At 36.8% G+C, this 15,564-nt stretch overlaps 1 protein-coding gene across 1 annotated transcript in view; it reads right to left on the bottom strand.

The window, feature by feature from the left end:
• HPSE2 (heparanase 2 (inactive)) overlaps positions 1–15,564 on the bottom strand; it is a 260,303-nt gene that overhangs the window by 228,696 nt on the left and 16,043 nt on the right. Inside the window, exon 3 of the mRNA XM_037050907.1 lies at positions 4,892–5,063. Within this exon, the coding sequence (XP_036906802.1) occupies positions 4,892–5,063 (172 nt within the window). The remainder of the gene's footprint in view (positions 1–4,891; positions 5,064–15,564) is intronic.

The raw sequence follows: 15,564 nt of genomic DNA, 5'->3' as shown, positions 1-15,564 counted from the left end.
ATTAGAACCAGTTGTGGAGTAAGACACTTATTGTATTCCTCGGTTCTGAAGCTACAGAGTGAATAAAACATAGGCTGGGTCCTGATGCTAGCCTACAGTCTATTAGAGGAGGCAAGGTATGTAAATAAATGTTATCATCACTTTGCTAAGGGCTATAGCAGAAGAATAAACAAAGTGCCATACAAGGACAAAAGAAATAATAAGACAACCTGCCTAAAAATGTCAGAGAAGATCTACTAGCAAGAAAAAAATTAGGGGAGAGGATGGTATTTCAATGAAAATGTCATCAAATAAAAAGATTCAAAGGTAAAAAATATATGGCATCTTCCAAAATTTACATATACTCTGATAGCTAAGGGCAGGGTGTACAAGGGGATGTAGCTGTATACTAGCTGCAAAATGAGGCAGACACCTGACCTTAAAGCCCTGGTGTGCATGTGAAAGGACTTGGATTTCAAACAAGAGTGATTTGATCACATGTTACATTTTTTTAAAAAAACACTCAGAAATCTGTATGAACCAGTTATTAGAGTCTGAAACTAGATATAGAGAAATCATTTACGAGGAAAAATGATAAGGCTTAAAATAAAAATGAAAGGAGACAGAATATGAGTGATATTAAGATGTCAGAAATAATAGAACTTAGTAAGTAACTGGTAGAGTATGTGAACAAAGGAGAGGAATGAATCTAAAGTGGCCTCTTCATCTGCGCGTTAGGCAAAATTGCATTGTATCATTAACCAAACCGGGGATGAGAGAAAGGAGACAACAGAAGGACTTGGGAAATGTTCAGTTCTTTTCATAGTTAACAGAATTCAAATTTAAACAACCAAAGGGAATCTTGCATCAATTAAAATAGAGTAAATTAATAAAAATGACAATACTCATTGCTGTGGGGTATTGGGGGAAAGAACTCACTAAACATATTGCTGCCCTGCAATCTAGTACAATTGTTCTGAAAAGAAATCTGGCAACAACTATATCAGCCATAAAAATCATCATATACATACTTTGTCCCAGAAACCCAACTTTTTGGAATATAGCCCAAGGATGTAATTCAAAAGAAATAAAAAACCTACTTGTATAAAGATGTTTATAGCTGTGCTATATATTACAGAGAACAACTGCAAACAGTCCAAATGCCCGACAGCAAGGGAAGGCTTTGGTACATTAATGCAATGGAATGTTTTAATGCTATTAAGAAAGACAAACATAAAAACTATGTAGAAATAAAGAAAGGGCAATATGAAGCAATGGGTGAAACACACAGATCTCAAAATGATACAAACACAATGGTTACAGCTATGTAAAATTATATCTATGTAACCAGGAGAATTGGAAAAAACTAGAGAGCTGGTCACTTAGAGTGCTGACATTTTTGTTATTGTTGGTTGAGTTGCTGGGAATGCTTATGTGTTTCAAGTTATATGTCACTGTATACTTAGTACATATACATTAAGAAAGATAAATCTCCACTTCCTGGTATATAAAAGAAAAAAAGTGCTCACCAGCAACTTTCCTTGCCCTAAGTGATCTTCTCCAGTCTCTTGAGTCCTGTTAGTTTTTGGATGTACAGGGAAGTAAACCCCAGGACATGCTACCATAGCATTCAGTTACATGCTCATTTCTTTTATCTGTCACTTTCTATTGTATCCAAGTTTCTTGATTTTTTCATTACAAACCAGCAACTGTGTGCTCACATTTACAGCATGTACACACACTGGGATGCCCTAACTACACCTGTGTACTGGGTACCAGTGTCTCTTCAAAGTGACTTTTTAATCTCTGACATGAAGAAATATTTGTTTCTTACCTTCTGGAATTACCCCTCCATTTAATAAAGGCCGATCTCTCTGGATGCCATTTCTTCTAAACTTAAAGAACTCCTCACTTTGGTTATATCTTCAATCTCTTGAATCATCTAGCTCTTCTCTCCCAGATAAGTCTCATCAACATACAAACCTGTTCTAGTGTCTCCCAGAAGAAAAATGCCATCACTCTCCTTGAATGCCACACCTCCCTTAGTTTTTCTGCTCCCCTTCACAGTAGAAATTCATGAAGGATTTTTTCCATATTATCATTTCCAGTCTCTCAACCTCCATTCACTCTTCAAACTACTGTGACATGCCTTCTGTTCCCATCACTCCACTGAACTGTGTTATTCAAAGCCACCAACAAAGTGCATATTGTCAAATCCAATGGCACTTTTCTATCTTCCTGTTACTTGACTTCCTGGCCTCCTAGCAGCACTTCTTTTTACTTAGAACCCTCTTTTCTTGGCTCCTGTAACACCTCAATCTCTCCTTTTTCTCTTACTTCTTAGGCCATTACTTTTTCCCCTTCTAAATATGAGAGTTCTTCTGGCTCTCTCCTAAGCCTCTGTCTCTTCTCCTTCCACATCCTCTCTAAACGATCTCCACTATTCCTGTAGCCTTAAATCCTATTTGCATGCTAATGACCCTCAAATTAATATCTCTAGTTGATATCTTGATCCCTTGACTGATTCTATGATATACTTGACATTTTCATTTAGATTCAGACATAATAAATATAACATGAACACTAAAGTGATGATTTTCTTCCTGGACCAGTTACTCCTCCAGTCTTCCCTTCTCTGTAAATGGAAATACCACATACCCAGTTGCTTCATATCCCTGTGTCACATCACCACACACTTATCCAACATGTCAAGACTTTTGGATTCTATCTCCAACAATAATTCCATTACTGCCATTTTAGTCCAAGCCCCCACCAGTCTTTCTCTGTTACAGCAGCCTATTCACTGCTTCCTCTCCAATCTATCTTCCATAGAGTAGACACAGCCTATTTTTTGTATAATAAATCAAATTATTTTTCTCCTCAGCTTTCACTATATTTCCCACTGTACTTAGAAGAAATTCTAAGTCCTTCACTATGCCTGTAAGTCCCTATATAATATGACATCTAATTACTTCTCTAGCTATACCTTTCTTTAGCCAACCTGGATCTTTTTCGTCATCAGTGTCTTTGCACATGCTTTTCTTTCTGCCAAGAACACTGATATTGTCCACCTTCCACTTTATCTAGTTAACACCTACTTTTCATTTAGATTACACTTAAAATATCTCTCTTCCTCTTACATTTCAGGAAGGAAATCCTTCCATGACCTCATGCTCAATCAAATCCCAGCCCTTTGGGTCATTCATAGTACCATGCACCTTTATTTGGTATTGTGCTAGTTTTGAGATCAGTTGATTAATGTCTCTCCTGCCATATTATATACTTCACGAAGGCCAAGGAAGTACTCAGCACGTATCAGTTACTCAAGAAACATTTTCAGAATGAATGAAAAATTGATACAGGGTCATGCTGCTGAGAGGACACTGTTAGCCCCATCAGAATACCTTAATCAAATCATGAAAGAGAAAAGAAAATCCCAAAGCATAACTACATGGATGTAAATGATAGAGTCATTGGCTTTGCTTGATTATGTCTTATGAACTGAGGATAAAGTTCTACACATGTGATTTTTATCCACTAATTAAAACATGTAAAATGAAACTAAATTCTTCACCCCCACACACATACACAAACACATACATACACACTGTCATTCCAAAGTTCAGTGAAAGTATGCAAAGGGAGGTACAGAGCTATATTTTTAGGCAGGAGCCAAGGTCACACAACTGTTCTGCAAGTTAAAAGGGAATTTGCTCCTGAGAGAAAACAGAAGGGTAGGAAAAGGATAGGAGTTGAACTAAGGGCTTTGGGATTCTTTGCAAAGAGGAAAATGTGTAAAACTAAATTTCAGGTTGTTAATGTTACAGGGTAAATTTTTCTGCCTTCCCACACCCTAGTAATATCTGCCATACTATTTAGCTTAGATCAAGACTAAGCCATCACAAAATGGAACAAAGAGAACCACAAGAGCATTCAAACAGTCACAAGGCCCATCTGAAAGGCTGGCCAAAGGTTTCTCTCTCCTCAGATATCTCCATTTGTAATCACATGGCATTTATCTAACCTAACATGAGCTGTTCACTTCACTGGAAAATGTCTTACCTATCTTTGAGTTAGCAGGAATAACTATACCTATCCAAGAATATAACAAGATGCCACATAAAAAGTGTGCCTTGGTGCATACTCTATTTCAGCTGAAGTCCTGACTCTCCCAACTTCATCGTTCCCACCCTTCCAGCTCCAGTTACATCTTTACTTTGGGTCTTGAACTCAACATACACCTTCAGGATTCCTTGTGCCATACCCTCTGCCATTTTCTCTGGCCTTGCATAACTGGAGCAAACTAGCACAGATGGGTTATGCTCACTATTCGATCTAAGCCTGGCATACCAGCAAGACTGGGGCAGAGAGCATGTAACATAGAGCCTCATAACCAATGCTTTAAAATGATTATTAGATTCAGTCAAAATTAAATAAGTCACATGAAAGCAATTCTCCAGGATACCTGCTATCTATTGGTTAAGTTTTGCTTTAATCTGCAAGCATTTGTAGTGTTTTTCACCCAGCTCCACTAGCCAAGATTTTGTTAAGCTTTACTTTCTGTAAAAGGATGCAAGAATAGATAATATTTTAAAATATGTATATAATGATGCTATAAAATGCTGCAATATTAAATGTGCTTTTAAAAACATTGCCTACCTTTCAACCTGTCCTGGAAATTGTGATGTACATCCCCAAACCCACCACCTTCTGGTGACTATGGAAGGTCTGGAGAGACAAAAGGTTTTTCTACTGTTGGATGGAGAATTGCTGATTTAGGGTGAGGGAAATTGACATGGAAAAAGTCTCTCTGTCTTTCTAAATAACAAAATAACCAGGGGAAAAACCAAATGCATTAATTCATTACAGTTAATGAACAATGTTTTAAGAACTGCTAAATAATCTGACCTACCCATCTAGGAGGGCGATGACATTCTTCCTGGGACGCCCAATATTAGGGCCATATAAGCTGGCTCTGGAGTAAATCCGGATGGGCTGCAATAGCCTCTTCAGCTGGATGTAATCCTTTCCCAACTGGCTGCCATTTACTGCCCGGCCATGCATGGTCCGATAGTTATTTGGCTCTAGATTAAAAGAAGACATGCAAATCAAAGTTGAGAAGGGTAAAGCTCTGCCAACCCTTTCCTGTCCACAGAGTCTCTACCTTTTTTTCCTAACAATGTGAGTAAAATAACCAAAAGAGGGTATGAGCTGGATTAACTTGAGAAACAAGCACCAGAAAAAAAGTCAATGCCATCCTATCATTCTATTCATTTCAAACCAATCTTCACAAAAGATCATCTAGCCCACAACAGAAAGGACGTGTTGATTTTCGGGTAATACTTTATAATGAGTGAAATACTGGGTTGAATAGTATCCCCCCAAATTTATGTCTACTTGAAACTTCAGAATGTGACCTTATTTGGAAATAGGGTCTAAGAAGACATAATTAATTAAGATGAAGGGAAATGGAATTAGGGTGTGCCTTAAATCCCATAACCAATGCCTTTATAAGAGAAAGGAGAGGGACATTCAGGTACACAAACACACAGGGCCTTCTTAGGCCATGTGTCAGTGGAAGTAAAGATTGAAGGGATGCTGCTGGGCCAAGGACTGCTGGCAGCCTCCAGAGGCTAGGAGAAAGGCATGGAATAGATTCTTCCTCAGAGCCTCCAGAAGCAGGCTCTGAGGAAGATTTTGATTTCAGACTTCTAGTCTCTTGAACTGTGAGAGAATGAATTTCTGTTGTTTTATAATACCAACCTCATGGAAATTTGTTATGACAGGCAAATAACCTAACACAGTGTTAAAAGACCATATTTATTGTCTCTTCATAAATACGGTCATTCTACCAAAAAGTTATAAAAACTTAATGTTTAATAATAACAAAATAGCTGAGTAAAATAATTAACAGTAAAATCCCCTCTTCCAGTTTTTCTTAACTTAGTAGCTCTAAAGGGCAAGAAAAGTCCTAAATACCAGTAGCTCCACTGCTAAAGAGGGCTAATTTGATACGGAATGAAGCACATGCTACCAAAGATATATAGGTTAGCTTGAGGTTTTGATAATTCGGGGGGCAAGAAAAAGACCAGCATACTTGCAAGAAATTTAACAGGGAGATCTGGGGAATAAGACAGCCACAGTGGGCCTTGATAAGCTCATATATACTCCTTGTAGTCTGGAAGGCTGTGTGCATGCTCAAGGAGACACTGGAGAAGGCACTAGCTATCTATGCACTCCCAGAGTGCAATGTGAAACCTAGTACACTGATGAAGAAGACACGTCTGATAGTAAAAGTCAGTCAGACTTGTAAACTGCCTAAATTTTAATGTATTCCCCAACTTACCTACAGACCCACCAGCAAAGGGTAGGAGCCGTTCTGGCTTAATGTAAGTACCACCTCTGATCAATCACTGTCTCACCATTGAGCTATGTTGACTCAGGACAACCCCTAGGAAGTTGGCCAAGTTAAAAAGTGGTTGAGAAAAAAAAAACTTAAGAGAGAGACTACAGAATTAGTCCAAACAAATAAACAACAACAACAACAAAAACCCATAACAAAAATAACCTCTGAGATGGAGGATTTGAAATTCAGGGTTGCTTCAACATATCTAAAATGTATAATTTTCAAAAATAACAAAAAGTTATGACATACAAAGAAATAGAGAAGTGTGACCATAAACAAGAAAAAAAGCAGTAAATAGGAACTCTCTCTCAGGGGGTTCAAATGTTTGACTTCACAGATAAGGACTAAAAACTGCTATTAGTTTGTGGAAATTTCTTATCTCATTAAATGGTTCTTTGCAGAGCAACACAGCTGGTAGAAACTAGCCTTTCTTCTTTTTGGATAAAAATGAAGTATTAGCAAGAAAGTTTTCTTCTGAAGATTAAAATAAATTACAAATAAAAATAAAAAACTATTATTATAAATATGTTCAGAAAACTAAAGGAAACAATAAAAATTTTAAAACAGTATAAATTTATTAATGGGTCAAATATAGAGATAGCAATTATAAAAAATGAGCAAATGGAAATCTTGGTACTGAAATGATTCCTTACATACATACAAGCACAGTGAAATTAACAGCAGAATTTTTACCCTAATTAATGGACACCAGAAGATAGTGGGATGATATATTTAAAATGTTAAAGGAGACATTTCTAAGATGATAGAGGAGTAAACAGAAGCTACACTAACCTCCTCCCAGGACCAATCTGGAATTACAACTAAATTGTAGAGAAATCATCTTGAATAACCAACTAAACACTAGCTGGAGAGAAGCCTTATAACCAAGGACAGACAGAGGAGCCACTTCACTACAATGAGACTGGTAGAAAGTACGGAGGAGGCAAGAAAAGGCTGGTTGGGCTCCCACAGGTGGCAGCTGAAGTTCTGGAGGGATATGTTGTCAGCTAGGGAGTTCCCCTTGAGAAGTGTAAGGTCTAAACCCCAAGGTGTGCTCCCAAGCCTATAGCACCAGAGCTGGGAAGGAACCAAGAGAACACCCAGCTGCGAAAAGCAGAAGGGTTTCTGTCTGCCAGAGAGAGATGGCTGGAGATGAAGAAAGCCTCTTTACGGGCCTTTGCACAAAATTGCATTTACAGACACTGACCCTGGGCTCTGGCAGAGGAAGGGCAGAGTGAACTAGAGACGATTGAGAAGAGTCTAGGGTTGGTGGCTCTGCAGAGAGAACTGAAGGAACAGCTGCCAGGATACCTATGCTCAGTCATTCCTCATACTGCAGAAGCCATCTTTCTCAGGCAGAACACTCCACTAAAAGTGATAAGAGCCTGAGGGGAAGCAATACGCTGCATTCAGGAATCACTCTGCCCCACCCTGTGGTACTTAAACCTGGCTCCTGATTACAGCTTGAGGCTATGTCATTGATTACTTTAACAACTAAAGTAGAAAATAAAAAGATGCAGCCTAAATTGGAAAACAAAGAAATAGACCCTAAATGAAAGAATCACAGAATTCTCCAGAGGAACTAGATGAAATAGAGGCAGGCAATTTATCAGATGAGAGTTTAGTGTAATGACTATAAGGATATTCTAAAGCATGAAAAAAGATATAGAAACCATAAAAAAGGACCAGTCAGAAATAAAGAATGCAATATCTGAAATAAATAAAACACTGGAAGGAATAAATAGTAGGTAAGATAAAGCAGAGGACCTGGCTGGTGTAGCTCAGTGGGTTGAGCACAGGCCTGTGGACCAAAGGATCATGGTTCAATTCTCAGTCAGGGCACATGCCTGGGTTGCAGGCCAGTTCCCAGCAGGGGACCCAAAAGAGGCAACCATACATTGACATTTCTCTCCTTCTGTCCTTCTCTCCTTCCCTTCCCCTCTAAAGATATATAAATAAAATCTTTAAAAAAGAGATGAAGCAGAGAATTACATCAGTGATTTGAAAGGCAATGTAGAAAAAAACACCCAGGCAGAAGAGCAATGAAAAAATAATTTTAAAAAATCAGGAGAGCTTAAGAAACATTTTGGACAACATGAAGCATAAGAACATCTGCATCATGAGAATACCAGAAGGAAAAGAGAGCAAGCAATGGATTGAGAACCTATTTGAAGAAATAAAGACTGAAAACTTTCCTAATCTGGTGAAGGAAAAAGACATATAAGTCCAGGAAGCTCAGAGAGTCCCAAACAAGTTGGGCCTAGAGGCCTATACTGAGACACATCATAATTAAAATGACAAGGCTTAAAGACAAGGAGAGACTCCTAAAAGCCACAAGAGAAAAAGTAGTTGCCTACAAGGCAGCACCAATTAGACTCATCTGATTTCTCAACAGCAACATCTCAGGCCAAAAAGGAATGGTGTGAAATATTCAAGGTGATGAAAAGCAAGGAGCAACAATGGAAGGTACTTTACCCAGCAAAGGCTATCATTTAAAATTGAAGGAGAAACAAGGAGCTTCCCAGACAAAAAAAAAAAGCTAACAAAGTTTGTTAACACCAAACTAGTATTGCAACAAATATTAAAGGGCCTGCTTTATGAAAAAGAAGAAAGAAAAAGGAAGAAAATAGAGAAAAATAATGTAAGAATAAAACGGCACTAAATATGTATCTGTCAATAATCACCTTAAATGTAAATGGCTTAAATCCTCCAACCAAGGGTAGCTGAATGGATAAGAAAGCAAGACTCATATAAATGATGCCTCCAAGAGACCCATCTCAGACTGAAAGATAGATACAAACTAAAAGTAAAGGGATGGGAAAAGATATTTCATGCAAATGGAAAGGAAAAATATCAGGAGATACAGTACTTATATCTGACAAAATAGACTTTAAAACCAAGGCTACAGTAAGAGACAAAGAAGGACAGTACATAATGATAAAGGGAACCATCCAACAAGAGGGTATAGCCCTAGTAAACATTTATGCACCCCACATGGGAGCACCTGAGTACGTGAAGCCAACCTTGATGGACACACAGGGAGATTGACAGAAATACAGTCATAGTCAAAGATTGTAACATCCCATTGACTCAACAGGTAGATATTTCTTGCAGAAAATCAACAAGGAGACAGCAGTCTTAAATGACACACTAGATCAAATGGGTTTAATTGGTATCTTCAGAGCATGTCATCCCAAAGCAGCAAAATATACATGGCTTTTCAAGTGCACATGGAGCATTTTCTAGGATAGACCACATGTTAGGACACAAAACACATCTCAATAAATTTAAGAATACTGAAATCACATCAAGAATCTTTTCTGACCATAATTCTATAAAACTAGAAATCAATCACAAGATGAACACTGAAAAACACACAAAGACATGGAAGCTAAATAACATTATTTAACAATTAATGGGTCAACAACAAGATCAAGGAAGAAATCAAAAGATACCCTGAAACAAATGAAAACGAGGACACAACAATCCAAAATCTGTGGGACACTGGGAAAGCAATCCAAAGAGGGAAATTCATAACATTACACAACTATATCGAAAAATAAGAAAAAGCTCAAATAAACTATCAAAATTCACACTTATAGGAACTTGATAAAGAACAACAAAGTTCAGAGTTAGTAGAAGGAAGGAAATAATTAAGATTAGAACAAAATAAATGAAATAGAGTCTTAAAAATGATACGAAAGATCAATGAATCCAAAGTGGTCCTTTGAAAAAATGAACAAGATTGATGAATCTTTAACCAAGCTCATCAAGAAAAAAAAGAAAGAAAGAAAAGGGACCCAAATAAATAAAATAAAAAATGAAAGAAGACAAATAACAGCTGCCATCAAAGAAATACAAAATATTGTAAGAAAATATTATGAACAACTACATTCCAAGAGACTGGACAATCTGGACAAAATGGACAAATTCCTAGAAATATGCAATCTTCCAAAACTAAATCAGGAAGAATCAGAGAATCTGCATAGACAGGCTACACATACTGAAATTGAAGCAGTAATTTAAAAACTCCCAATAAACAAAAGTCCTGGAACAGATGGCTTCACAGATGAATTCTACCAATCATTCTGGGAAGAACTAACATCTCTTTCTCAAAGTAATTCATAAAATTCAAGAGGGCAGAAAGCTCCCAAACTCATTTTATAAGGCCAGCATTATCCTAATTCAAAAACCAGGTAAAGATGCTACAAAGAAAGAAAATTATAGGCCTATGTTCATCTCTGATGAACATAGATGCTAAAATCCTCAACAAAATATTAGCAAACCGAATACAGCAATACAGCAATCAAAAAGATCATACACCATGATCAAGTGAGATTTATTATGGGAATTCAAGGTTGGTACAACATTTGTCTATCAATAAATGTGATTCAGCACATAAACATTAATGATGAAGGGAGAGAGAGAGAGAAAAACATCAATGTGACAGAGAAACATCAACTGGTTGACTCTCCTAAGCACCTTGAGTGGGAACTGAACCCACAACCTAGGTATGTGCCCTGACTGGGAATCAAAGCCACATCCTTTCAGTTTACAGGATGACAATGCAACCAATTGAACCACACCGTCCAGGGCAACCAGTCTTCTGAAAATATTTTAACAATGACATTTTGCATCATATGAAACTTCCAAGAATTCCAAAATTCCAATGATTCAAAAACTCAATTATGAACTTTGGGGGTTTGTAGAAACCTTGAAAATCATTGTATCTGTTTGTTAAATTCTCAGAAAGAGCTGGGAAATTCTGCTTATTTTTTTTTAAATTGTGCTTCCCAGACCTGGCTGGTATAGTTCAGTGGATTGAGCGCAGGCCTGTGAACCAAAGGATCATGGTTTGATTCCCAGTTAGGGCACAAGCCTGGGTTGCAGGCCAGCAGGGGACACACAAGAGGCAGCCATACATTAATATTTCTCTCCCTCTCTCCTTCCCTTCCCCTCTAAAGATAAATAAATATAATCTTTTAAAAAATGTGCTTTCCAGAACTCCCTTTCAAAAATCTTATAGTTTGCATTGTAAAAAAGAAAGAAAGAAAAGAAAATGCACTATATGAAACTACTAAGAAAACAACTAAAACAAAACAAAGAAATTAAAACAATATCTTAAACAATATGTTTTGTGTAAAAAGACCATAAAGGAAAAACAGAAAATCAAAAAATAAATAAATAAAAGGAAAACAGCAAGCTGACAGAAATATTCAACTACAATATATCCAAAAGTACATTAAATATAAATGGATTAAACATTCCAACTACAAACAGAAATTGTCAGGCTAAAAAAAATAAGATCCAACTAGAGAGACACTCTTTAAAAGTATGGAATTAAAGCCATAAATAAGTGGAAAGTTAAAGAATGAAGAAAGATATACTGTGCAAACAGTAATCATAAGAGAGCTGGAATGACTCTACTAATATCAAACAAAGCAGTCTTTAAAACACACATGTTACTAGAGACAATGTGAGGAATTTTTATAATGATAAGAGTCAATTTATGAGGCTATAACAATTATAAATATATGCATACCAACAACAGAATATCAAAATACATGAAATAAAATTGAAAACTTTGAAGAGAAAGTAGAGAATTCAACAATAATAGAAAGTGATTTTAACACTACACTCTCAATAATGGATAGAATAACTAGACAGGAAATCAGTAAGAATACAGAAAACTTGACCAACAGCGTCAGCTAACTTGACCTGATTGATATCTACAGGACACTCCACCCAACAACAGCAGGGTACACATTCTTTTCTAGTACATATATAACATTCTTCAGGACAGACCATATGGTAGGCTATAAAATAAGTCTCATATATTTAAAGGGATAAATTGTGTAATATATGTGCCCTGACTGCAACAGAATTAAACTATAATTCAACAACAAAAAAATTGGAGAAATCTGTAAATATTTGGAACTTAAATAATCCATGAGTCAACAAAGAAATCACAATTGGAATTAGAAACTACTTTTAATGGGATGAAAACTAAAGAATTAATAATCTGGACTTCATTAAATTTAAAAACTTCTGGTCTGCAAAAGACAAGATTAGGTGAATGAGAAGACAAGTCACAGATTGGGAGAAATGTGTCTACTTGCAGAAGACACATATAAAATATACATAAAACTCAAACATAACAATCTGATGGAAAAATGAGCCAATGACCTAAAGGACATTTCACTAAAGAGAATATACAGATGGCAAATAAGTATATGAAAAGATTCTGCACATCATACATCATAAGAAAGATGTAATGCAAATTATAACAACAATGAATCATCAGTAATACCTATTAGAATGGTCAAAACATGTAACAATGACAACACTGGTGGTTTCTTACAAAACAAAACATATGCTTACATAAGATCCAACAATCATGCTCTTTGTTATTTACCTAAAGGGGTTGAAAACTTACATCCACACTTTAGTCTGCACATGGATTTATAACAGCTGTATTCATAATTGCCAAAACTTGTAGGCAACAAAGATGTCTTTTAGTAAGTAAATAGTTAAATAAACTGTAGAATAGTATTCAGCACTAAAAATAAATGAGCTATCAAGCCACAAAAAAAAAATACAGAGGAACCTTAAATCCCTATTACTAAGTAAAATAAGCCAATTTGAAAAGGCTACACACTATGATTCCAACCATATGACATTGTAGAAAAGGCAAAACTATGGAGATAGTAAAAAGATCAGTGGTTTCCAGGGTTGGGAAGAGGAGGGAGGGTGAATAAATGGAGCCTAAGGCAGTGAAAAGTACTCTATATGACACTGTAATGATAGCTACGTGACATTATACATTTGTCCAAACCTATGGTATGTGCACACGAAAGGTGGACCATAATGTAAGCTATGGATTTTGAGTAATTATGATGTATTAATTCAGGTTCATCAATTGTAACAAATGTACAGCTGTTCACCTAAAATTCCTCTAAAATATTTTTAAAAATAAGGAAATTTGGATGTACATAGAAACATTAGGCTTTCACACACAGAGGCCATGAGAGGACATGAGAAGACATAGTGAGAAAATGGACATCTGGAAGCCAACAGTAGAAGCCTCAGGAGAAACCAGATCTGTTAATACCCTGATCCTGGGCTTCTCACCTCCAGAACAGTGAGAAAATAAAGGTTTGTTGTTTAGAGGGAAAAAGCAACACTTGTAGAGAAATTTACACTTAGATTCCTATATTAGGAAAGAAAGGTCTCAAATTGGTAATCTAAGCTTCTATCTTAAGAAAGGAGAAAAAGAAGCCCTGGCTGGGAGACTCAGTTGGTTGGAGCAGCATCCTGTGCACCAAGAAGTTGTGGGTTTGGTTCCCAGTCAGGACACGTACCTAGACTGCAGGTTTGATCCATGGTAGGGGCATGTATAAGAGGCAACTGATTGATGTTTCTTTCTCACATCCCCCTCACCCCCTCCTTTCCTCTCCTTCTAAATCAATAAATATATCCTAAGGCGAGGATTAAAAAAAGGAAGGAGAAAAAGAAGAGAAAACTGAACACAAAGCAAGAAAAAGAAAGGAAATTTAAAAATTTGATTGGAAATCAGTGATATAAAAAATAGATTAAATCAATGAAAACAGAAGTTGGTTCTTTGAAAAGATCAACAAAATTGAAATACCTTTAGCCTGACTGACCAAGAAAAAAGAGAGAAGTTAGAGATTAAAAAATTAGGAATGAAAGACTGAACATCACTAAGGATCTCACCCTAATAAAAAAGATATGATGATTATTAACATTATGCCAATGATTTACACAACTTAGTGAATAGAAAGGAAGTTCCTCAATCTTGTATTAAAAAAAAAACCTAAGAAAAACCTACATACTTAATGGCAATACACTGAATGATTTATGGTAAAAGATCATACTTAATGGTGAAATATTTAATGTTTCCCCCCTAAGATTGGGAACAAGGCAAGAATGTGTGTTCTTACCACTTATATTCAACAGTTGTATTAGAGGTTCTAACCAGTGTAATCATGCAAGAAAAAAAAATAAAAAGCATCTAAATTAGAAAGGAAGAAGTAAAACTATCTTTATTCTTAGACAACCTAATCTGTATACAGAACATCCTAAAGAATTCACACACAAAGAAGAAAATACAAGATCTAAATAAACAAGTTAAGCAAAGCCTGACAATAAGAGATCAAAATATAAAATCAATTATATTTTAATGCTAGCAATGCACAATACAAATATGAAATTAAAATAACTCCATTTACAACTGCATCAAGACTAAAATAATTAAGAATAACCTTAACAAAAGATTGCCAAACTTGTACACTGAAAACTACAAAAACATCTTCAGAAAAATTAAATAAATGGGGTGATAATCTATGCTTATGAATAGGAAGACTCAGTATTGCTAAAGTGACAATTCTCCCCAAACTAATATATAGATTTAATGCTATTTCTATTAAAATTCCCCAAGCTTTATTGAGGGAATTATAAGATAAGCCTAAAATTTACATAGAAATGCAAACAGCCAAAACAATTTTGAATAAAAGGGTTGGAGGATTTATACTTTTCAATTTCAAAACATTAGTATAGAGCTATAATAATCAAGATAGTGTAGTCCTAGTACAGAAGAAGATATATGGGTCAGTGAAACAGAATTAAAAGTCCAGAATAACCCAATTATGGTCAATTGCTTTTTGACTAACGTGTCAAGAGCATTCAATAGGAGACTTCCACCAAGATGGAGGCATAGGTGGAAACACTGTGCCTTCTCCCACAACCAAGTTTGGATACAACAAAAGTTTTGGAGAACTAAGACACACCCAGAGACCAGAAAACCGAATTATACGGAAGTCCAACAGCTACGAACCATTCAATGGGGATGGTAAGAGAGGCAGAGCCAGCAGCGGAGCAGGGTCGGGAAGGACAGACCTAGGAGCGCAGGCAGCCCGGACCTAGTCGGGTTGCGGGGCAGACTGACCAAGGTCGCACATTCACGCGCAGTGAGACGGACCACGCAGGCCCCAGGGGGCGAACCCAGTGGTGGAGGGCTGACAGCCGTGGCACACTCGTGTGCAGTGGAGCGGGGTGCGTGGCCCTGGTGACAGTGGTGGCTGCGGTGCTGGTGGGGGTCGCGGAGGCGGGCACCAGAGGGAAGCCATTGTCCCTCTTTGACCCCACCCCCACATACAACG

This window comes from Sturnira hondurensis, unplaced genomic scaffold (genome assembly GCF_014824575.4).
Source record: "Sturnira hondurensis isolate 20B ecotype Veracruz unplaced genomic scaffold, ASM1482457v3 Scaffold0006849, whole genome shotgun sequence".
NCBI lineage: Eukaryota > Metazoa > Chordata > Mammalia > Chiroptera > Phyllostomidae > Sturnira > Sturnira hondurensis.
Note: the sequence above shows the minus strand (reverse complement) of the source record. Positions and strands in the feature narration are given on the sequence as shown.